The sequence below is a fragment of the Ctenocephalides felis genome, unplaced genomic scaffold (genome assembly GCF_003426905.1).
Source record: "Ctenocephalides felis isolate EL2017-DRISC unplaced genomic scaffold, ASM342690v1 CF-g0.4_SCAFFOLD_01604, whole genome shotgun sequence".
NCBI classification, from domain to species: Eukaryota; Metazoa; Arthropoda; class Insecta; order Siphonaptera; family Pulicidae; genus Ctenocephalides; species Ctenocephalides felis.
In genome coordinates this window covers 58,479,071-58,505,637 of record NW_020537758.1, presented here as the reverse complement: position 1 = coordinate 58,505,637, position 26,567 = coordinate 58,479,071, and the positions used below count along the sequence as shown (strand labels likewise).

At 29.4% G+C, this 26,567-nt stretch overlaps 2 protein-coding genes and 1 pseudogene across 2 annotated transcripts; 1 reads left to right on the top strand and 2 right to left on the bottom strand.

The window, feature by feature from the left end:
- Positions 1–18,645: 18,645 nt before the first annotated feature.
- LOC113372498 (26S proteasome non-ATPase regulatory subunit 4-like) lies at positions 18,646–25,082 on the bottom strand. Its single transcript, XM_026612835.1, has 2 exons — positions 24,889–25,082; positions 18,646–19,763 (listed from the first exon to the last, which is right to left on the bottom strand). Exon 2 carries the CDS (start codon positions 19,744–19,746, stop codon positions 18,661–18,663), a length of 1,086 nt encoding a protein of 361 aa, XP_026468620.1. The 5' UTR covers positions 19,747–19,763; positions 24,889–25,082; the 3' UTR covers positions 18,646–18,660.
- LOC113373982 lies at positions 22,644–23,942 on the bottom strand (annotated as a pseudogene).
- On the top strand, positions 24,439–26,532 carry LOC113372499 (histidine triad nucleotide-binding protein 1-like). The gene is made up of 2 exons (XM_026612836.1): positions 24,439–24,812; positions 26,269–26,532. The coding sequence occupies exons 1-2, from the start codon at positions 24,483–24,485 to the stop codon at positions 26,428–26,430; spliced, it is 492 nt and encodes a 163-aa protein (XP_026468621.1). The 5' UTR covers positions 24,439–24,482; the 3' UTR covers positions 26,431–26,532.
- The last annotated feature ends 35 nt before the right edge of the window (positions 26,533–26,567 follow it).

Sequence of the window (26,567 nt, the reverse complement as noted above, 5' to 3'; positions counted from 1 at the left end):
TTAAGGCAAATTGCTGGAACTTCCCGTACCGTAACGAAATGTTCGAGGATTACTGAATGTTTTCAAATAGATTATTATAAATATTGTAACATAGTCTAATATTTATAAGAATTATACAAACTGAATTGCAGAGTTGAAATTATTTTTATTATATTAGAACTATAGTCAGAATTAAAAATAAAATCTGAAATATTTTCGATATACAAAAAAAAAAAAAAAAAATTGGGACAATTTTTTTTTTCCAAAATCAATTATTTTGTTAAGACAAGCAGAAAGTTCTTTGAATCATTTAAATCGGACGCTTAGTTCTTTCAAAAACTGCCATTTTTTACATATTTAGCTCCGTATCTTCAAAATGGCTGGGCCTGCCTTTGCCAAAAACTAATAAACACTTCTCCCTATTATTACTAATTGAATGTTTTTAGAACATTCAAATCGGATACTCCGTTCTCTCAAAAATTCGATTTCTATTTTCTGCACTCTTTGCTCCGTATTTCCGAAACGGCTGGACTTGCTTTTGCCAAAAACTAATCAGCTCTTTTCCCTATCAATAGGAATCGAATGTTTTTTGAACCATTCAAATCGGTTGATCCGTGCGCCCTAAAACGTGACTGGAAATTTGTATCCATACATACATACACACACACGCACACATTCATTTTTTCTAAGGTATGCCAAAACGTTCAAAACGTCGAGAAATGTAAAACATTTCAATTCCGATTTTCGGCCCATTACAATAACTTACCCTACGGGAAGTTAATAAAATCTGAATTATTTTCGACATACAAAAAAAATTTTTTTTGAAAAAAAAAGTTGTAACAAAATTTTTTTTTCCAAAATCAATTATTTTGTCAAGACAAGAGGAAAGTTCTTTAAATCATTTAAATCGGACGCTTAGTTCTCTCAAAATCTGCCATTTTTTACATATTTAGCTCCGTATTTTCGAAATGGCGGGGCCTGCCTTTGCCAAAAACTAATAAACACTTCTCGCAGTCCTTACTAATTGAATGTTTTTTAGATCATTCAAATCGGATACTCCGTTCTCTCAAAAACTCGATTTTTATTTTCTACACTCTTTGCTCCATATCTCCGAAACGGTTGGACCTGCCTTTACCAAAAACTAATCAGTTCTTCTTCCTGTCAATAGGAATCGAATGTTTTTTGAACCATTCAAATCGGTTGATCCGTGCGCCCGAAAACGTGACTGGAAGTTTGTATCCATACATACATACATCCATACACACACACATACACACACACACGGACATCCATTTTTTCTGAGGCATGCCAAAATGTTCAGAAACCTTCAAAACGTCGAGAAATGCAAAAAAAATCATTTTCGGTTTTCGGCCCATTACAATGACTTACCCTACGGGAAGTAGGGAATAATTAGAATAAATTACGTCAATTCTCACAAGAAATATCAATACGGCGCTAAGGGACGACTTAGTATCCGGTGCTGAAGGACAGTCATGTTTGTTCATTTGGTGGTACCTACTAAAATTGTTTAAAATATCTAATGATATTTTACTATTTTACGGATAACAATCTTTAATTTTATTTATTTTTGAAAGCCACTAAAATTTATTTTTGAAAGCCACTAAAATATAGTGCATAAATACACTAGAATTACTTCCATTATATTTAGGTGACGCCGTGTTTTTGCGCCTAAAACAACAAAGGGTTGCAACCGCCGTGGCCGTGTGCGTCTTGGCGTGTGATCCTGAACCTGTGTGCCCCCGCGTCCGTTTCACTTGTATTTTGAAATAAAAAGATTTATACTCGCTTAAATAATACGCGTCAAATAGAGTGTCCGGCTTTAGGTGCCGTCCGGCGTTACGGGACTTTCCCTAGCATGTACACGTTGATTTAAAGCATAAATAGTTGGAAATGTATTTAGATCATAAACGCCTAAAAATTTAGATACTAAAGACGAGTCAAATAAATTGTTATTAATCGTAAATGAAGAAATATTATTCGCTATTATTGTCGTTATTCAAAAGCACATTTTTTATATTGAACCATTTCAAAACAGAATCCATGACGCTGCTCAATTTCGTTAAGAGTTCATCGTAAGTTTTAGCTTTGATGGTAAGGCAAGTGTCATTTGCGAACTAAATAAAGTCGTAATGCTTAATTATCATATCATATTCTATTCTTGATACATATTGATATCATATCATATTCTATTCTTGATCCTATTTATTATTTTCCAGATTTGGGACTGAAAATAAAGATTGCGTAACGGGTATATGAATAATTTTCATCGTCTCAAAATCTATTGAACAAGCCTTAAGTAAACTATCTCATTATCATAACAATTATTTTTCAAATTATCATTGCATTACATGTTAATACTAATGTTAGGTTTAATTTTGTTTTAGTGATGTATTTTACTGTAATTAATTCAATTAATTCAATATCGTCGAAGATATCAATATTGATGCTTTTAAAGCGATATTAGAAATTTCATTTAATCTCAGATGTTTAACTATTTCCAACATGATCACATGCTGCCATCAGCTCTTCCAGTGTAATTGGTGGAATATTGTTAAGATCAATATGTGCCACCTGGTAGTTTAAATCGAGTTGCCGTGGAAGTGATGTAGTTACTATTCAAAAAGAGGCGGCAAGGTGGTGAAGATTGGCTGGCTTTTAAGGTGAGACATTACAATATAATAAGCTCTTTCACATAAAAATTTTCCTCGACATTGTGTATAAGTTCTTTTCAGCATTATCGTGAATATTACAAAACACTTGAATTTTAAAAAAATCATGATGGTGTCAAATTGTGCCTAATTCAGTTTTTGATAATAAAAACTAGAAGTTTTGTGAATTTGGGGTAATGATTCTTCTTAAGATAACAAAAAGTCAGCGATCAAAATAATAAATACATTAAAGAACGAAGTTATTTTTTGATTTTCTAACAAAAATGCACACTTACTCAGTTGACAACCTGTAACTAAAAATTTCTAACAAAAATACGCACTTAGAAAGTTAGATGCCAACCTGATAACTACAAATTTCCGTTCCGGTTTGAAAAAAAATGATTTAACAAAAAAAGATATATTAAAATTAGATATAATTCCGTTCTGAGTTAAGAAAATGTCAACTAGCTAAGTAGACTCGTTAAATAATGGCTTTATGAAGAAACTTAAACTAAATGCCCAAATGTAATCATATGTACAAAAATTTGCTATAATTTATTGATAAAAAAATAATAGACATGAAATAATATATCGTGGAGACTTGAGTTTAAAACTCAGTCAGTCAAAACCTAATATAAAATCTTTGTGCAGCATGCACCAAGCTTGTATCGCATAGAATATATTTCAAAAAAGCAGTAATAAAATTAGTTTGAAATTTTCGTTTTTTGGATTATTCTAAAATTTTACTTATGATTTTCAATAACATCTTAAAAGTTCTCATTAACATTTTTCAGAAATAAAAAAAAAATTAAGGGGGGGGGGCGTCATAACGTTTTTAAAAACCTCAAGGTAGGGCGGGGCCCTGCTCTGTGGAATACATGTGTGCATGTGCTTTTCAAAATAAACATCTGCCTTTCCAAAAATTTAATCAATTTTTAATTTCGTCAATGTTAATAAAATGTTTTTTGAATCATTCAAATTGGACGCTCGGTTCTCTCAAAAATTGAAATACCATTTTTGGCACGTTTTGCCCCGTAACTTCGAAACGGCTAGGCCTGCTTCTATCAAAAACTAATTAGCACGTATCCTTATCAATACGAATCAAAAGTTTTTTGCATTATTCAACTCGGTTGATTTGCGTTCTTGAAATCATCGACAAAAAATGGTATCTGCACACACAAACACATACATTCATTTTTTCTAAGGTATGCTAAAATCTTCACAACCTTTGAAACGTAAGATAAATGAATTTTCATTTTGCGATTACTATAACTTACCCTACGGGAAGTTAATAAAATATTTTATGATCAAGTACGTCAACGCCATACTTTTGGTTTGGTTAATGTTTACAGAACAAGTTTTTCATTGTGATAAATTTCAATTTCAATTTCATTTTTTAACTTCCCGTAGGACAAATTATAGTAATCGCAAAAAAATCGAACTATTGAACATTTGGCATACCTTAGAAAAATTGAATGTATGTGCATATTCGTGTATGTGTGTGTCGTGTGTGTGTGTGTGCGTGTATGTATGTGTGTGCGGATACAAATTTTCGTCGACGATTTGGGAACAGGGATGAAGCGATTTGAATAATTAAAAAAATTCGATTCGTATTATAAGGAGACGTGCTGATTAGTTTTTGGCAAAGGCAGGTCTAGCCATTTCGAAGGTACGAGGCAAAAAGTGCCAAAATGGTAACTCGGTTTTTAGAGAACGGAGCGTCCGATTTTAATAATTTAAAAACATTTTACTTGTATTGACACGATGAAGAATTGATCAAATTTTCATGAAGGCAGGTCTAGCGGTTTTGGAGATCTAGTTAAAAAAGTAAATAAAATGCTATTTGGCGGTCAAAAATGATCATTAGACATATGCACATCAAATTATTAGATATTTTACAGAGATTTTAATAATAAGTATAAATTTTGTTTACATTTCTATGGGTTCCGTACCAATGTTTATCCGTTAGACGACAACGCGGCGCTAACGCGCTTTGGCATTCCGTCTCTATGCAGTTAAAGCAGTACGATTGATTTGAGAAAAAGTTCAGAATTTCCAAAATTGTCAAAATAAAGAAAATTTTTTTTTCAAAAAAAGTATTTTTTGTTGTCAAATTTATAGTTTCTCAAAATCGAAGTAATTTTTTTCAACAATGTTAATCGTTTTTTAAAAAATAATAGTTTTTGTACGAAAGTTCCAGCAATTTGCCTTAAGGCACGATGCCATGCGCCCCTAGTTTTTATATTGTTGGTGTATGAGCGTATGCGTCGATACAATTTTATCACAATGAATAACTTATGTATTCTGATTATTATATAAAAATAAATGAAATTATAAAATCATATTTTTTTTTATTTGATCGATGAAAGTGATAATTACTTAATAAGTTATAGAATAAAAAAAAATATTGTGAAAGGCAGATGAAGTTGCTTATTCTAAAGTCAAATTGATTAAGTATATTATTTATATACATTTCGGGAAGTTCCATTTTTATACATATATAAAAATGGAACTCTCTTTCAAATGTCTTAGTAAAACTCGAAAACGGCTAAACCGTTTGCGGCTAAAGGTGAGAAATTATTTCAAATTCGCGTAGAAACTTTACATTTTTAATTTGAAAATGTTTGTAGAAGCGTAATTTAAATAAAACAATGGACGGTTTTGTGCGTTTTAAATAAACAAATGGACTTTTATTACCCACTGATTATCGTATTTGACAAAATTACCAACGTCGTCTAACAGGTACATAAATCAGACATATCCATTCAAAATTATTTATAAAGTACCTGTAATATAATCATATTATGTACAACCACATGAGTTTTACGTTAAAATTCGATAGTTTATGTTTTTATTAAAAATTCGATTCGCTAATTTTATGTTTTCTCGACGTTTCAAGCCATTCTGAATCAAAGGAGACCTAATTTGGAAAAAGTCTGTGTGTGTGTGTGCATCAACAGATTTTTTGCCGTAAATTGCCGTCTTAGCTCGCAATTCTGAACCGATTTTGAAAATTCAAAAATCGTTCGAAAGATATTGTTTGGGAATCGACCTGATTAGTTTTTGGTAGAGATCGTCCGGTCCGTTTTGTAATAAGGTGTTAAAAAAAAATTTTCTTCGATTTTTATTATTATTTTTTGACGGTAGATACCATAGTCTTCTAGATCATACTAAAATATTACGGCCCTACGACAACTCGTTTAGCTTTAAAAATTCGTCAAAGTTTGCGAAAATTAGTATGGTCTTTATGGCATTTGTCAAAATTAGAACTTTCATCGACATTTGCTCACAAACGCCTGAACCGATTTTATAAATTTAAAAACCATTTGATGTATCTCGATGAGGCTTATCATTTCTCAGTTTTGTGCGACAATCGGCCGAGCCGTGTTTTTGTAATTTGGAAAAAAGTGTTAAACTTTTCGTCCACATGTAAGCTCATACTACCGAATCGATTTTAAAATATCAATAATTGTTCGAAAGATATTAGTTGGGAATGATTCTGATTAGTTTTAGGTGAAAATCTACCGAGCCGTTTTCTTGTAATTAACTGTTGAAAAAAAAATTTAAGCCGATTTTCATGAAACTTTTTTTGGCGATATATATCATGGTCTTACAGAACTTAATGAAATATTACAGCCTTACGACAAGTGGTTTAATTTTAAAAATTCATCAAAGTTTGAAAATGAGTAGTTCTTTTGGCATTTGTTAAAATTAAAATTATATGATTTACTTGGTATAACGATAGAGTACTTGGTCTTAAACATACTAAACAATTAAGTCCTATAAAAAACTGGCTCAATTATAAAAATTATTGATTTTGAAAATTTGCTTTTAACAAATACTACGACCGGGTTGACGTGTTCGATTTTCAATAATGTGTAATAAATCCACTTGAATACTTTTAACTACTTCATAAATTAATTTATCTATCATGAATTAAGTCGATTATTTACACAAATCGGAAAGTCCATGTAACTTGCCTCAAGCAAAATACAATACCGACTAGTTCAAAATTTGGTCTCATTCGATTCAGAATGGCTTGAAACGTCGAGAAAACATAAAATTAGCGAATCGGATTTTTTTATGAAAACATAAACTTCTCCTTCGTATTGTTGAATAAGAAATCATAATTGTTAGAAGAATTATTGAAATATTATTGGAGAATAAATATAGTTTTTAAAAAAATTGTTGCACATTATATCAGATTTTTTAAAAATATTACATTATAATAAATTAATATTACAATAAATTATAATTTTTAAAAATATATTGGGTAATAGAAACGAAATAGAAATTTCGTTCGCTCTTCGCATCTAGCTTGTGCCGTTCTACAGCGGGTAGTCCTACTCGGTATCCGCGTGTAAAGCACAGTCCGAATACCAGGTAGAACTACTCTTCCCGCGTAAAGTGTGTTAAGTGAACAAATTTTGTTTTTAATTTTTATTTTTTGATACTGATTAACAAAATTTGCTGAATGATGACACTCCGTGTCGAAACGTATATTATAAATAAACATTTTTATTTATTTGTTTTCTTTTATTTCGACGATTGGCTGAAAATCAATATTCAAGATATGTCTCAGCGTCGAACAAAAAATCTAATATATATATATATATATATATATATATATATATATATATATACATGGCCGGTCCTGGGGTACTCAGCGCCCGCATGCCAATTTTTTTCTAGCGCCCCCCCCCCTGTTATTTTAACTTTTTGAACAGTTTATCATTAAAATTATGTAAACATTTACGTTAATTTTTGTAAATAATTATTAATAAATCTGGGTTTGCAAGAATATTTTTAAATTTTCATTTAACTCTAACGCATGTGTAATGTTAATGTTTGGGTTGTGAAACAGTTTACTTATTTATTTTGAAGATTTTATGCGATTTATTCTATTAAACAAATCATAGAAGCAAAAAAATCTAGCCTCTCATTATCAAACAACACTGGTACTAACATTTTAGTTGAATTATTTTAATTTAATTTTTCATTATTAAAATATCTAAAATTGCATCGTGAACTTCTAATTGATATCGCAAGAGCCGAATTGTATGTATTCATCTTTACTTTTCCATCGTCGGCCCTGCCTTGAATGCAATGCAACGTCCAAATTTAGTAAAAGATGCAAAGAAATTATATTTTTTTTAAATGGTATTGAAAAAACTATTATAAATTTCATATCCGAATCTCGTTTTTGGCGCCCCCTAAGGCGTGCGCCCGCATTTTTTGCATGCATTGCATTCAAGGCAGGGCCGACCCTGTATATATATATTGTTTGTACACCCTTGAGCTAACAACAAATATGTTGAGATCCCAACACTGGTACCAAATGTTGTGGATTCGCTGTTGCCAACAATTATGTTGCGTCACGTCAACATTTATAATTAGGTTCTTCTGCTACTAACGTTAAGCCTTTATCACTGTGGAAATTTTTAATTAAATATTTGAAGACGTTTATTAACTTTATTTACTTCATTATTCGGTTACACTTGATTACAACTTAATACACAATTAATATATTGAGGGGAAGACTGATGTGGAGTGATTGAAAACTAGACTAGGAATGAACGGTTATTTTATCATCTCAGAGTTTTTATAACCTTCCCAAGATGACGTAATCACCTTCTAGAAATGTTTGTTAAATATGAATCATTCTGTTTATCTGAGACGCAAAACCTTACAGAAACCGTTACTCTGACTTGCACGTGCGTCTTACCTCTGCATACAATGTTGCAAGGCTATGAGTCATGCTAACTGCGTTGTTCATATTGACTGTTATATAGAATTTATATCTTATATATAAAAATGAACCGCAAAATGTGTTGGTAAGCGCATAACTCAACAACGCCTGGACCAATTTGGCCAATTCTTTTTTTTAAATGTTCGTTCAAGTCCAAGGATGGTTCTTACGGCGAGAAAAAATCAAATAATTGCCGGGAAAACCCTGAAAACAGCCTTTTTCTTTTTTAATCGAGTAGGCAACGAAGTTTGTAGAAAAAACAATGATCTATGTCATGACATTTTGTGTAGTTTTTGATAATTTAATTTTTAATATATTTATATGAACATAGAAATATCTTTCTGTTAATTAACGAGCTATATTGGCAGCCAAAAACATTGATGTAAATGAATTAAATTTCAAAATTCAAGAACAAATTGCAGGCGAATCAGCTGATTCGGCAGCTAACCAAGACGATGCACCGGAGTTTTTAAACTCGCTGGATTTGCTAGGATTGTCATCTCACAATCTTCAATTAAAGGTTGGATCGGCAATTATAATGTTGCGAAATATCGACCAAACAACGTGATGGAAGCAACTATATTGAAAGGATAGTATAGAGCAGAAGATGTTCTCGCACCGTGCATCCCAATGATTCCGACTGATGTGCCATTTAAGATTGAACGACTACAGTTTTCAGTGCGTTTATGGTATCATTAAGTGTTTGTGGTATTAATTTGGAAAACCCATGTTTCTAACATGGAAAATTGTATGTTGTCTGTTCCCGTATTGGAAAACCATCAGATTGGTTTGTCAAGGAATACGCCAAACAAAAAAACATCGTTTATCACAAAGCACTACAATAAAAATTGAACTGATTTTTGAATTATGATTTACATGATTAAAATTACTTACTTTTAAATGCTTATAGTGTTTTATTTAATTATTTTTAATTCACACCGAATTATTACCAGGGTGACGGTTCTGTTCAGGATAATTTTTGCAAAGAATAGAAAAAAGGTAGGAACAAAACACCGCCACATTACAAATTTTTTTGACAGGACGAAGTCTGTCGGGTCGGCTAGTTATTTATAATTATTACAAAGGGTTGATACCACTACACCTCACCTCACCATAGAAAAAAACGCGCGCCCTCGGGCGTTCATAAAAAAGAAAGCATTTCGTCGGGTGCTTCAAAAAAAATGTTTGGCACATGCTATTATATTGTATAGAAACTTGTATAGATTTCTTATAATTACTTGTTTGAATATAGTTACTATAATGTTGAAGTTCATATAATATTTCAAATACACATTTTTTTTTCTTCATGAAATTTCGAAAAAATTAAAAAAAAATGTTAGTAAAAAAATTCAAAAGTTTTATTTATTGTAGAGCAATATCATAAATTTGCAATTAAGCATAATTTTATTTCAATGGTAATATTTTGCAAAATTTCATGATTACAGTTGTGTTATATAATATCTTTATAATATTTCAAAATATGACATTTCATTGGTTAATAATAATGTGAACAGTTTTACAATAATTGTCATGACTTATAATATAACAATGTTCTCTTTTTTTTAAAAAAAACTTTGATTTCATTTACATTGTAAATTTTAATATTTGTGAAAAAGTTTGAGAATCTATGGTTGTGACAAATTTATTTTAATTCATTTGTTTTTAATCTCTTTCTTACACATAATTCATATATTTAACTTAATTAGTTATTTAATTAATTAATCCTTATCAGGGATTTACTTAATATTGTACAACACTTAAAAATTCTGGAGACATTGCATAATTTCTGTTCTTTATTTTTTTTTATAATATTAAAAGTTACATAAAATCAAAATAATTTGTCAATGGTTATAATTCATAGTCGAGTTTAAATTGTCTGTAAGTCATAGCATTACATTTAAGATAATTATAATATACATTCATAAGAAGAAAGATAGATAAAGTTGGTTGTTTCGTGAATACTTTTGTTGTAATTCGTACGGGGTGGAAGAAAAGAAAATATAGTTAAACAATAAAAGGAAATATAGTCGTTCTATCCATGTGTAAGAGGGTTCGCATAATAAATTATGCTGGTTTCATGGACTTATAACGTCGACACTCTAAGTTTAACATCTTAGGGTGACGACACCAATCTACTTGGTCAATAAGGTTTTCAAGTTTGAATATACAAATTCGCTTGCGTTTTCCTTTTTCATACTCTGTAGTTTATTCATAATCCAATATTATTAAAAAAAATATTTATTCGGTGTGAAGATTTTTAATTTATTATGCACTTGAACTGCTTTATTATTAACAAGTATGGTACTATTTATATCATCAGTTTTTAATATTTTATAAGGACCTTTAAATGATGGCATTAATTTTTTGCATTTTCTAGGATATGGTGTTTCATTTCTGAGCAAAACTTAATCATCTATTTTGAATAATTTTGGATTTGAATTTTTATCATATTATTCTTTAGATTTCATTTTACACTATATAAGATTTTATCGTGCATTTAAATTTGCCTGTTGCAATCAAGATTTCAATTCGTTTGTATATATGTCGTAATTATTTTGCATTACTTTTACTAATAAACAAAGGTAATTCAATTTTTCTTCCAAATAATAATTCAAAAGGTGTATAATTTGTTGATTTATGTACGGTTGTATTATGAATAAAAATTGCATATTTGATACATTTATCCTAATTTGTTTGTGTACTATTGATATATGATCTAATATTTTGAATAAATTATGTTTACTTATCTATGGAATAAGGTCTCTATGCATACGTTCACATGCACCATTAGATTCTGGTCTGTATGGTGATGTTGTAATTCTTTTTATTTTTAAAAGTTTATAAATGTCTTTGAACAAATCACTAGTAAAGGTTGTACCTAAATCTGACAAAACTTCTTTTGGAATACCATACTTAAAAATAACTTCAGATACGAAAGCTTCTGCAACCGTAGCGCTTTCTTGATTTGGAATAGGAATTGCACCTGCATATTTCGTAAGATCGCAAATAAAAGTTAAAAGGTATTTATTTTGATTATCTTAAATAGGATATGGTCCGCATAAATCAATACATTCTTTTTCGAATGGTTCTTTTGCAGTAGTTGTAATTACCATGGGTTCTTCAGTTTTCCGTGATACTTTATTTTTTGACAATTTATACATTTATTTATGAAATCTTTAATTTGCTCTTTCATTTTTGGCCACTTGTAAAAATTTTTGATTTTATTATAAGTTTTCTTTATTCCTAGATGACCACCGTTTATTTGTGATATATGTAAATCGTGCAAAACTTTTTCTATTTCTTCTTCAGTTAAATTTTCAATTATTTGTCTAAATAAATTTCAATTTTTGTATCTTCGAAATATATCTTAGCATCATTCTGAAATGCTCAAAAGATAAATGGCAAAAATTTGTAAACTGAATAGGATTAGGAATTGCTAAATATTTTATATTTTTTTCCTTCGTTCCTTTAAATTACATAAACAATAAAAAAAATCTTGTAGTTTAGACAGTGAAGTTTCATCATTAACAATAGAATATATAATATGATTAGTTACAGTTTGAATATATATAGAATTATGTTTGTCTGTATCATTAATTTTTTCTTTGTAACTTAACTTGTTGTCTCTTTTTGACTATTGAATTTTTTTTAATTTAATTTTTGGTTTTGTAAATTTCAATTCGCAAAAAAATCATTATCAGTTGGCATGTCCTTTGTCGTTGATCGGTATGATCCGTCCTGTACCCTCTGTCTCAACAACTCTGTATGCATCTTTAAATAGAGGCATCAGTTTTTTGGATTTACTTGCATAAGGATTTTTGTCTGTTAATAATTCTAAATCGTTGATTTTAAATGTCCGTTGTGGCTTCATATACTTGTCGTAGGATTTCTTTGATTTTGTTTGTTGATAAGAATGTTTGTTGGTAGTTGTGATTACCTCTGGTTCTTCAACTTTTTTGATTGTTTTGTTTGTTTGAAATTTTGAACGTTTGTTTGTAAATTTTTTGTCTGTTTTTCTGTTTCTTGGGTGCGTTAATTTATCATTTTCTAAAAAAAACAAATTATTAAAATTTCTACAGATTCGTAAAATTTCTTCTCTTTCTAATTTAGTCATATGTTCTGTTCTGATACAACTTAAAACATCTTGGGTTCTTTTATTATTATTTTTAGTTGTTTGAAAATTATTCGAATTTTTAATTGCATGAGCAAAAAAACATGCTAAGTCAATGTCTGAATTAGTTTCAGAATTTTGTGTATTACTTTCTAAAATTTCATAATTTTCTAAATCTTCAAAGCTTATGTCACATTCACTTAAAATTTATTCCGAGTCTGTTGGATTAATTACGTTTATGTGTGCAAGATTTACATTTGGTTCAATAATGCAATTTCCGATAAATAAACCTGAATCTAGATATTTTGCTAAACATATTTTTGGTTTATTGAAATTTGTTTTAATTTGTAATAGCTTCTCGACTCTTGGAGGTATGATGTAATCATTAGAATTGAATAATTTTGTACAATTTTTTTGATTTTCAAAATTTAATGTAACTAACTTGGTATATATATCGATAATGGCTTTAAACTGTGTTAGAAAGTCTCTTCCTATTATACCTATTTCTTCCGTAGGTAAATTCCTAACAACTTGAAAAGGAAATTCGATTTTATGTCCGTTAAAATCTAATTCTAAATATATAACACCTAAAGTTCTAATTGTATGATTTGTAATTCCACCAATATCTATACTTAATTTTGTATAAACAATTGAGTCTAAATCTAATTGTTTCAAATCTATAAAAGAAACATCACTACCTGTATCGACTAAAAACTTTGAATAAAGATTAATTGTATTCGTAGTAGATAATTGTATAATATCAAAGTTTTCGTAATTGTTGGAAAGAAAACTTTTTGGAATTTGATGTTTTAAATCAACAAAGCCCGAGTTGAAACGGGGCTCCAATTCGTTTTTTGGATTTGAAGTTTGGGGTTGTGATTCTTGTATATTTGATAATTGTTTTTTACTACTTTCTAATACTGTATTATTATTTGTATGACAGTAATTACATGTCTGTCTGTTTCCGTTAAGAGTAGTAGAAGTTTTTGATGCGTTATAGTGATTTTGATTTGTATTAAAATCTCTTCTGCTTCGATTTCTACACTCAGAAATTAAATGTCCCGGTTTTTTACAATAGTTACAAAATTTTTGGTTATTATTATTATTTGAATTAGAGCTATTCTTTTTATTTAAGAAACATTGTGGAGCAACATGACCACGTTTTATGCAAATGTAATATGTTATATTATTATTCTGATTATTTCTGATATTTGATGAATTTTGACAAGCTTCTTCTTGCAAAGCAAAGTCAATCGCATCTTTGATATCAGCAAATCGACAACATTTTACTAAAGTTTTTAACGGTTCTCTTAAGCCATTTTCCTATTGAATTTATATTTGAATAATAAATTTGTCGTAAAATTTCTTCTTTTCTGTCTTCAAAATTTTTTACTGTTTCGTTATATTTTTGTTTTAAATTATTTGATTCGTTTAATAAACTAGAAATGGGTTTTTTTCTTTAGCTAAATAACATTTCAAATCTTCCCACGTTTCAAAATTAATAAATTTGATTTTTGCAAAAATTTGTGGGTTTAATTTCAATTTTATGACTGTAAGCAATTTTTCCGCTTCTGATGGATTCAAATCCACCGACAATGCATCACAGCAGTAATGAATGAAGGAAGATTTGAAGGTTCCCTATTGAAATTCGGGATTAAAGCAATAGCAGTTTGAATATTTAATTTACTTTCGCGTGACCTATCGGTTGGTTCATTCATTTTGAAAAGTATGTGTAAAACTACTAAAACAGAAGCGTAAAAATTTACAAAAATATATTAAAAATTAGCTTACTGACAATGAGTCTTAATTTAATATCCTTCTGGTTCACTCGAATTTATAATCACTTGAACTTTTGTAACACTTGAACAATGATTTGTATCACTTTCTCATAACACTTTTATTTGATTTTTCACCTTTGATTTTTCACTTGAAAATATAACACTTAAACTTCTCGATTCTTGTTTCTTGATTGGATTATCTTGTTTATTCCTCGTCTCTCGTTGAAAAATTATCTTTTCTTGTTTCTTGATTCTTGACTTGATTTTCTTGTTTCTTCTTGACACGATTCTTAGAAATTCTTCTTTATAGATTCTTGTTTATATATCTTTATACTTTGATTAAATTCTCGATTTCTTGATTCTTATAATACTTGATTCTTGATTATTGTAAGATTTAATTTCTTTTCGATTCTTGATTCTTTGGAGTCTTTAGTTTGTAGTTCCACTGATATTTCCACTTTCGGTAAAGCTTCTCACCGTTTTTTGAATCTAATTATTGCTTTACTACCGGCGTATTTTCCCAAATATCCGTTTTACAAGTATGCAATAATTCTATGTTCAAAACATGTTATGGTGTATTCCCTTACAAGGAAGTTAGCACTTTTTTAAAAAAAAAATTCACAGATCCCACATGAACACTAAATTATGTTGTAGTGAGTACCTTTAGCATTTTTTATATAGAAAAAAAATTCGCAGAATCCCACACTGCCACCAATTAATGTTGTACACCCTTGAGCTAACAACAAATATGTTGAGATCCCAACTCTGGTACCAAATGTTGTAGATTCGCCGTTGCCAATAATTATGTTGCGTCACGCCAACGATGTCAACATTTATAATTAGGTTCTTCTGCTACTAAACTTAAGCCTTTATCACTGTGGAAATTTTTGATAAAACATTTGAAGACGTTTATTAACTTTATTTACTTCATTATTCGGTTACACTTGATTACAAATTAATACACAATTAATATATTGAGGTGAAGACTGATGTGGAGTGATTGAAAACTGGACTAGGAATGAACGGTTATTTCATCATCTCAGAGTTTTTATAACCTTCCCAAGATGACGTAATCACCTTCTAGAAATGTTCGTTAAATATGAATCATTCTGTTTATCTGAGACGCAAAACCTTACAAAAACCGTTACTTTGACTTGCACGTGCGTCTAATCTCTGCATGCAATGTTGCAAGGCTATGAGTCATGCTAACTGCGTTGTTCATATTGACTGTTATATAGAATTTATAATTATTACAAAGGGCAGATACCACTACAATATATATATATATATATATATATATATATATATAATATCTTGAGGATTTTTTGTTCGACGTTGAAACATATTGAAATGAATAAAACAGCCAATGCGTCGAATGTAAAGAATTTATTTTAATTTTTTATACGTTTCGAGACTAGATGTGTCTCGTCATTCAGCTAAAAGAAATTTACATTATAAAGAAAAAGTTTTAAAAAATGAATTTATATTGGAAAAATTAATTGAAAACAACAATTATACACACCAGATCAGGAAAAACCACACTAATTAACACATTTTTCAACACCACAATCACATATTACTACTGTAGGAAAGCAAAAATAATTTAAGAAAAGACCAAAAAAGGTAAAAGTAAAATTGTATGAAACACATATTTTGTTTTTAACCGATAGCATAGCGACACGGTTTGACTTATTTGCGTCGGCGACGAGTAGTACGCTATGCAACGCCAGAACGCGAGCAAGGAACAGTGGGGATATCAGGGGCGTAGTAGAGAGTCAGATTTACAGAAATTAATTATATTTTGATAACTTTCTGAGAGTAAGCAAGAAAAACTGCGTTTGTTCACACAATTTGAATTTAAATAGATAAAACATGATTCAGAAAATCTTCTAAGGTCTACATTTTTTTCTTTATATAAAATTATAGGATGGTCAGTATTAAAAGAGTGTTTGAAATTAATAATGTGCTCAGAAAACATTGTTTTAAATTGTCTAGGGTTTTTTGAATTATAAATATGTTGATTTATTCTTTTGCTAATGTATTGAGAACATTCACCGATGTAACAACTGTCACAATCTAAACAATTAATTTTATAAACGGCATCGGTGATTCTGTCAGACGGAGATTTAGATTTTAAAGTAGAAAACAGGGTACTGAGTGTGTTATCAAAAGTAAAAACTAAAAGAAAACCTTCAACCGAAAAAAGTTTTTTTAAAAAATAAGAAAAGCTCCCTAAATAAGGTAAACAAATAATGCCTTTATATTTGCTAATAAAGAAGAAGAATTTGAATCAGCGGTAAAATATTTTTGAACAACGGATGTGACATTATTATTATCAATATTGGTAACGTTTAAATATATATATATATATATATATATATATATATATATATACTAGCCGGCCCGACAGACTTCGTCCTGTCAAAAAAAATTGTAATGTGGCGATGTTTTGTGCCTATCTTTTTTCTATTCCTGAACAGAACCGTCACCCTGGTAATAATTCGGTGTGAATTAAAAATAATTAAATAAAACACTATAAGCATTTAAAAGTAAGTAATTTTAATAATACAAATCATAATTCAAAAATCAGTTCAATTTTCATTGTAGTGCTTTGTGATAAACGATGTTTTTTGTTTGATTACCTGGCGCATAGACAAAAAAATCTGATGGTTTTCCAATACGGAAACAAACAACATACAATTTTCCATGTGAGAAACATGGGTTTTCTAAATTAATACCACAAACACTTAATGATACCATAAACGCACTGGAAACGCATTGGGATGCATGGTGCAAGAACATCTTCTGCTTTATACTATCCTTTGAGTATAGTTGGTCGATATTTCGCAACATTATAATTTCCGATCCAACCTTTAATTGAAGATTGTGAGGTGACAATCCTAGCAAATCCAGCGAGTTTAAAAACTCCGGTGGATCGTCTTGGTTAGTTGCCGAATCAACTGTTTCGCCTGTAATTTGTTCTTGAATTTTGAAATTTAATTAATTTACATCAATGTTTTTGGCTGCCAATATAGCTTGATTAATAGAAAGATATTTCTATGTTTATACAAATATATTCAAAATTATATTATCAAAAACTACACAAAATGTCATGACATAGATCATTGTTTTTTTTACAAATTGCGTTGCCTACTCGATTAAAGAATAAAAGGGCTGTTTTTAGGGTTTTCCCGGCAATTATTCGTTTTTTTCTCGCCGTAACAACCATCCTTGGACTTCAACGAACATTTTAAAAAAAGAATTGGCCAAATTGGTCCAGGCGTTGTTGAGTTATGCGCTTACCAACACATTTTGCGATCCATTTTTATATATAAGAAGATATATATACGAGTATATATATATATATTATCTTTTATTTCTGGGTTTTTATTTTTCATTTATATTAGGTTTTCGCATTTATATTTAGGTTATTTGTACATAAAACTTTCCAATTAGTTTACATTTTTTTAAATATAATCAATACCGGAAATTGCCGATTTTAAAATAGGAAACATCGAAATAGCGGTATCGAAATTTTTTATTGGTGTTGCACTCCCCAGTCTTGACTAACAATAACGTAAGCTTCGACGCCGCGACAAAATTTAATCGCTGCATATATTATATTGACGATCAAATTAAAGTTATTTAGTTCACCGATACTTACATAAATAAATAAACGTGAATACTATTATCTGTATTTTTGGTTTTAGAACCGATATTAGTATTTTTTTAATATAATTGAAATTATATACAATATAAATACAATAGTTTAAATACAGAACAGGTTTCAATTTTATAAATCAAAAGCTTAAAGTTTCAATTTTATAAATAAAACTAGTGGTAATTTAAAATTTCTTCAAGCTTAGAAAGGAAAAATTAGATTTTTGTTTGAAAATTTTAAATATTTTGCTTTGAAAATCAAGATATTTTTGAAAATTTTGATATTTTTGAAAACTTTTTTTCAAGTACAGTTGATCCGTCCTGTCAAAAATGCCGAGGACATTTATTTGAACCATATAAGGTAACTTTAAACATTGTAAATCTTATTAATGTACGTAATGTAAAGTCTTATGGTACATATGCATTATAAGACCTCATGATATCTAGACGATATTAGAATATAATATATTCATATATGCTATAACACATATATATATAAAGTTTATAAGGTCAACATATGTTTATAAGGTCTATATATGAAAATGGAAACAAAATCTGCACTTATTATTAAAATCTCCACAGAATACATATCTGATAATTGGCATAAAATAAGAACATCAATTAATTATTTTAACATATTTATTTATCATATTTTACTGAAAATTTAAATATCATAATATAATTGAAGTAAAATTTGTGTAATTTTTGACTCATTTAAGAATCTTCTGGTTTGTCATCGGAATCTTTCTTTCTATTTGCTAAATCTTGTAAAGCTTTGCGTACTGTATCACTATCAGCTTCAACACCTGGTAAACTTTCCAATATAGCTTGAACATATGCAGGATCATCGAGATCCTCTGAATCAGCTTCCATATTTTCAGATTCAGCTAAACTTGGATTGTGAGGTTGTTCTTCAACACTCATCCGCATAGCATAAGCTATTTGCTCTTCTTCAGTCATAGTTGTAAAGTCAGGAACTGGCTGTTCTATCACTTCCATAGGTTGTTGCATTGACATAGCTAATGCACGCTCAAGCATAGCTTCTTCAGAAGAAGCTTCGGTAACAGTAGGCGGCACTCCGGATGTTGGAGCTTGATTTCTGCGTGCTTCAGCTTCTTGAAGATGACGTTGTTCCTCCATAGAAACACGCAATGCTAAAGCTAATTCTGGATCATCATTAGGATCAACTCCAAATTCAAATCCAACTCCTGAAGGTCCAGCACCCCCTTCACCTTGTATGACTGGTGAAGAAACAAGAGCATCAGAAAGATGTGGTCCAGGAGAAACAGTTACCAAATGAGAAGAACCTCCTTCTTTGCCATTCAATGCATTAATGAATGCAGATAATGTTTCAGTATTGATAGCATCTTCTCCAAATGAAACCATATCAACACTAACTTTTTCTTTTTTTAAGCGCTTTGCAAGACGAACTAAATCTTCTTGATCAGCATTAACTGGTGAGCCAACAAAAGCTACTATGCGCATTTTATGGTTTTTTCCTTGTCTATGCTTCAGAGCTAAATGAGCAATTCTAATGCCAGTTACCAAATTAATATCCCCATCAGGTTCAACTTTGTTCAGTTTGGCCATAACACGGCCTACATCACTAGTGAGAGTCGCTAGAACTTCAACATTAGCTAAGGTAAGTAATCCTACGTTATTTTCAGGATTGGAGCGTGTTTTAGATTGGCACACTAAGCTTACAGCATCTTGTTGAGCAAGAAGTCTTGATGGTAGAAAATCACCATTACGCATGAAGTTGCTGTTGTCAACACAAATCATAGTACTCTCCAACACCATGATGAATTACTTCTAATCTAAAAATATTAATCAAATTTATAATTTTTTTCAAGATATTCAATTTTTTTAATATAATTCACAATATGTATATATATATATATATATATATATATATATATATACAATGTTGAGTGTTTAAATTTGATGTTAAAATGTATGATTAATTTCTTGGAAGGCGTAACATCAAATGAATCATTCATTCATATATTTATATATCTTTAACGCACATTCACTCATTCTTATATCGCAAAACACTTGCCGCGATTTTTTAAATTTTTGCTTCGCACACTTACAAGTTTTAAAGAAATTAAAAGTTCCTCGGATGATCGACATCTCTCTTTATTTCGTTTAAAAATATTTTATATCAAAAAGTAACCGCTGACACTTCATTCCAATTATTAATTTATTACTTACATATTAATTAATTTATTAATTACAAATTAATTGCCATTACTATGTATTTGTGTTAGTCTAAGAAACTCAAATAAAAAGTATTGTTCCTTGTAGGTGAAGGAAAAAGTTCGAAGCATTTCTGTAGTGAAATTCAACTGGATTTCTTTATAGCGTGAAAGCAAATTTATTTACACTAAATCTGTTCCAATTTTATCGACAATGTTTTACTATTTTTTTGGTTAAAGTCATGAGATCATCGGTTGAGAACTTGTGGTGGTTTTTGGTTGAAACTTAACCAAGTGCTTTTACAGGCTTCATTTGAAATCAGTTTAATTCCTTTAAGAGAGTTCTGCAGTGATCAAAATAAATGTTAGCCAGAGGGTGCATTGTCTGGACAATACGGTGGATGCATCATATTTCTCAACCAAGCTTTTGCAACTTGCAAAACATCAAAAAATGTATGATCGAGCATTGTCATGATGGAGGACAATATCTTCAATTCAGGCGTAATCTCTGTAGTTATTTACAGTATTGAACATTAATCGTCGCACCAACTTCAAGTAGCTTACAATTGACTTGATTATTCAAAAACGTTTTTTCTGTAAAATCAATAGTTTTAGCGTTCGCGCCGCTATAGGACCTAACGGTATTTAACCGCATTTTGCACTTGAACGCATTCTCTCTAATAAATAATTTCAAGCTTTTCTGCTTAGGTCTGCTATGAAAATAACAAAATTTAATTATTCTTGTTTTCCATTTTTATTACGAGAATCTTTTTTGAGGAAACCTGTACAATGGGTGGGGAAAAATTTTGGGTGATTGAATACAAAAAATCTTTGATCTCTTTATAAATTTTTCTCGTATGGATAGACGTGGTAATGTGTGCTTACAAAAGATCTCAAAAATTTCACTACATGTATCAGCAGAAAAGAAAAAGGACTTAATAACATTACTACCATTGCTTGATGAAATATTCCATTGTTTTTATCTTAATTTAAAAACCGAATACTATGCAGTAGTTATGGTTAATATTGTTAATTAGTAATTATATAATTTTGTTAAGAAAGAAAAATGTTTTTCTGTTCAATTATTTCACAGCTTTATGTAAATTTATTTTTCTACGAATTTTTTCAAATTCATCTCATCTCAGATGAGCCTCGGACACTGGTACAAGTCGTTGCAGAAATTACTTAACTTTTTACATTTTTGTCAAAAAAATAATCTTTTTTTTTATATTTCATATAAAAAAGTATAAAAAATTCATTGTGTTGACAAGTTAGTTGTAAGTGCTAATTTTTGGGCTGTGTACACATCTTTAGATATTCTGATGACATTAAATTGAATGTCGAAACATTTGTAATTAAAGATTAATTTATAAATTTTTGTTTTTTTCTTTGATGCATCGCCCTATCAGAACTTACTCATATCTCAACATCAAAAATAACTACTAAATATATATATATATATATATATATATATATATATATATATATATATATGAGTTGAAAGAAAAAACAAAAACTACATACAACTGTACAACTGTAAAACTCAAAAACTGAAAAAAAAAACGTTTTCTGCAATAATAAATAATAAGCTAATAATTTCGATGTTTGACGTAAATTTTATATAGAATCTATATTTTTTTGTAAATCGGTTTGAACAAAACTTAATTTTTAATAGTAAAGTATGTATAAAAATTCTTTTTTTTTAATGAAACTGAACTATTCGTAATGTACTATCTACACAAAAAATGAATAGATTGTTTGTATGTGCCAAATTTTACGCTTACCAAATAAACACTTTTTACATATTTCCTGAAGAACTGCGGTTTTCTGAACACGTTGACAATAGAAATATAATGACTTTCAATTCATTAATTCTTTTCCTCAAAAACGTAAAAATTAAAGTTATGGTTAGCACTTGATAAAACAAAGGTCTCAAAATCTTTTTACTTATCCCCATGAGAAGTTTTTTATCCACAGTATCAACCATATGCAAAGAACAGAATATCAGGTATCTCGATTTTGAAAGAACAATTATGCATTTTGCTTGAAACTGTAAACTTGCCATATGAATCAACACAACAAATAAAATATGAACTTTTATGTTAAATGGAATATAAACAAAAGTAAATTTAGTCATAAAACATATAATTATTGGTTTATCTATAATAAAATAATATTCAATCACCCAAAAATTAAAAAGATATCAAAACAACCTTGATGGTATGTTATTGGTATGAACTAGAGAATATGCTAATTAGTTAGTATGATGTTATAGGCACCTTATATATTATATTCTGTAATAGCAAAAGTTAACGTTGTCTGGTATTTAGTACAGATCACATAAGATACGATTATATATAACTTAATCTGGAATCAATAGAAGCCATAACTAAAAATATCAGGGTAATATTCAAAGTAAAAATTTATTAAAATTTATTAAAACATATATATATATATATATATATATATATATAATATAAGTATATAATAATAAAGATTTTAAAATTTATCTATATTCACTTCCTCAAAATTTTTGGATTTAAAATAATCAACAGCTCTTTTAACATTATCAGGTGGCAAATTATGCAGCAAATGAGTTCTAGTTAATAGACTTTCAATTCCATCTATACAATATGTAGAGTCACTTGATATATGTTGTGCAATTGATAAGCCACTTAGCGTGTAACATGTATGATAAAAGTCTCTTGGTTTGCCAGGTTTATCTATCAATCCCCCTCGAGGACTTTGGCAAGCCATTAAAATATATTCTTGTAAACAACTATGATCAAATAAAATTTCTTTTGCCAATAAACTATTTTGAATTGTATCAATACTTTCAAAATTTTCCAATATGTTTTCACTACTTTGATTTTGTAAGATCAAAGATTGAATTATTGGAACAGTTGCACCTTGCCAAAAAGAATAGCACCCATCCACTAGTTTATTAGTTCGGCCTTGGAAGCCACCTTCAAGCCTCATTTGTCGATTCACAGTCCAGCGAAGTAAATTTTGAAGATTGCATGTGCTCGAGTTATTTAGAAGAGCAAGACCTGCAGCCCCACAAAATGAATAGCCACCATGTGCCTCATTGCCAGGTGAACTAGCAAAGCCTCCTTCATAGGTCTGACAACTAGCAATCCAGTTTGCAGTGTTTTCAAATAGTTTTGGATCCTCAATTCCAGACAATTTTGCTACTGCAATTGCACAATATGCCCCCCTAATATCCAATTCCCCATTTTCATGGAGACAAAAACCACCATTACATTCCCTAACAGTTAATAAGAAGTTATGAAGACTTGTTCGATCTATTGTTTCATAGGCCTGTGGTGTACCTATTAAAACCAAGGCATTCACTGCAGCGTAAGTAGAAGCTAAATGCGGCATCTGATATGGACCTCCACAAAATCCTCCTTTTGGATCTCTGCATTTCTCAAGAAACAAAACTACACGGTTTTGTAGATCCAGTGAAAATTTATGTCCAAGCAATGTTGCTGCATTCAATATCCAGAACACTAACCAGGGCCGACTCGAGTCGAGACATTCATAGCTTGTTGATAAATAGCTCAGAGAGTTTGTAAGGAACTCTATATGATTTTGTCTCTTGAGTAAATTCATATCAGGTTCTATTTGCAATCTTAATGAGTAATCATAAAACATTTTGGCAACATCATTTTCAACCAATTCCTGTTCCTTTGATGTATGTGTGACATGATTCTCATGATTAAATTTTTGCTCTCGCACTTCATTGCACGTTCGTACAGAGTTCTGTGTATTTCTTCCAAATGGATTATTAAACATTTTCTGTCCTGCCAATCAAGAATGTATAATTTCAGCTATAACCTTCATAGTTTCATTATGCTGAGAGCTCATTAATATAAAAATATTTTTCATAATTACATGTAATTGACCAGTAAGAATGTGCAAAGGTTCATAATCATTTTCACTTATAATCATATATATATATATATATATATATATATATATATATATAAATATGTATATATATATATATATATAATTTCAAATCGAACAACTTGTTAAGTCAATTCATAATCAGGAATTAGTGTATCATCAACATTGCCAAAAGTTTGTTACTTCATATCAATTTTGCAGTTACAGAATTATCTGAGCAAAAGAGACACTAAAATAATTTGCCACTAACATAAAAGTAACACGTTTAAGAATAAAAAATCAGATCACATTTTAAATACAAAAGACGTATCATATCAAATATTGTTATTTGTAAAAATTCACTTACGTCCTATCGTAGCGCTATCTGTCATCACAGTACGATAGAGCAATGATACATTTGCACTTCGAAATAAAATATTGTTAAAAATGTTTATGCGAAAATTAAAAATAATCTCTCAAGTGAATTCATTAAATTCTTTTGTTTACAAACGATGTAGTACTGCTATTGATAAAACACTCGAAAAAACAATGAACGCACAAGATGAAGTGAAAAAAGCTCAGAAAACCAATTATGCACCAGGGACTTCGACAATATTTGATAAAATATTATCGAAAGAAATTAAAGCTGATATTATATACGAGGACAAGTTATGTATGGCTTTTAATGATGTTAATCCTCAAGCACCCGTACATTTTCTAATTATTCCCAAACGAAAGATTGCGAAACTGGAACATGGCGGACCAGATGATGTAGAGGTTAGAATGAGTTTACACTTTTGATTAAATTAGAAAAAATTAACTACTATTTTTTTTACAAGCTATATTTATTTACCTGCTTTGTATGAATTAAAGTGCATAAAATTTATCCAAAATTCGACGAAAACTGCTTGCTAATAATTGTTTATTGTTCAACTAAACTGACACCGATTCAACTATGCTTTTGAGTTCTCCATGAGAACGCTTGTGTTTGTTACTTTACTAATCGTATAACTTGCCTTGTCATGTCGTAACTTCAGATGGTCAAGTTTGTATCACATCGCATTGTGTTCGCTGATTTTAAATTACGATTTTATTATAGAAAAACTTGATAATTTAAAGTTATTGGCTATTTCATGATTATTTTTTCATTGTGATTTAATAAAAATAATTTAGAAACAATGGACGGATTGGCGCAAATGCATATTTTGAAACGCATTTTCTAACCAAATCCAAAGACTGTTTTCGTTTGTTCGTTTAACATACTTCGTTTTATATAAACCATATTAAAGTATTTCTTAAATTAATTTACGATTTAATATTTTCATACAAAATGCACGAAAACAAATCTCTATTAATAGAATATTTGCATAAGAATCACTTCATCGACATTTAAAATAATATTTACAATACAATTAATTAGTTCTATAATAAAATTATTTTTAAACATAAGTATTTATGAAATTATTTTCCAGAAACTATTAGCTTTTTTAATTACTTTTTATGCTATAATATGCTTCAAGTTAATATTTAAATACTGTATAATTAATTGTAAGGCAAAAATTGAATTCTAAATAAATTTGTAATTTTTTACATTAAGATTACTCTTTATCTAAATTACACTCGTGATTTAAATTTATTTATTTCTAAATCTATCAAACAATAAAATTTTGCTCTTTTCTTAAATTCAAGTAATAAGATATGTTTATGAATTGCACTTTAGTCTGTTGTATGTTGCAATATACAGTGTAGATTATACACTCACGCCGGGAAAAGCTAATATAGCTAAATAAGGATTATTGTCTCTCTTGGTAAGTCTCCCAATTCTGGGGCGATAACTACCATTTGATTACCGTAAGATCGCAATTTACAAACCTGAGAGATTATTTTGACGTCTAACATACATGTAGAGTTAATAGCTATACGAATATTCATTTGTGGATCAAACTTTCTCAACAATGGATCAATTACATTTTATACTTATTATTTTGATTTTATTAATTAATTAGATTTAGAATCAATAAGGTGATATTGCTGTAAATGAGCAATTAGAAACTTAATTGTTGCGTACCATTTTTTTATTAAATAAATTCTAAATGAATTCTAAATAAATTCTCTATAAAATGCATTATATTTTAATAGAATTATTGATAAACTTATTTTATTTAATTCAAGCATTGAATTATGATAAATATGTGCATATATATAATTATTTTGTATATTTTTGATTTCTCAGTTATTTGGTCATCTAATGTTACAAGCAGGAATTCTTGGCAAGAAAAAAGCGCCGAACGGTTTTCGAGTTGTTATAAACAATGGGAAAGATGGGGCTCAATCAGTTTATCATTTGCATCTTCATGTTATTGGAGGTCGTCAAATGAAGTGGCCCCCTGGCTAATATTTTATGCCATTTATAGGTCAACATAAAACATGTATATATTCAAAAATATATAATATGAAGTAATAATTTCTATTTTGTATGTATTATTTCATAAAATATATACACGATCACATACAAAAGTATCAATCTACTAC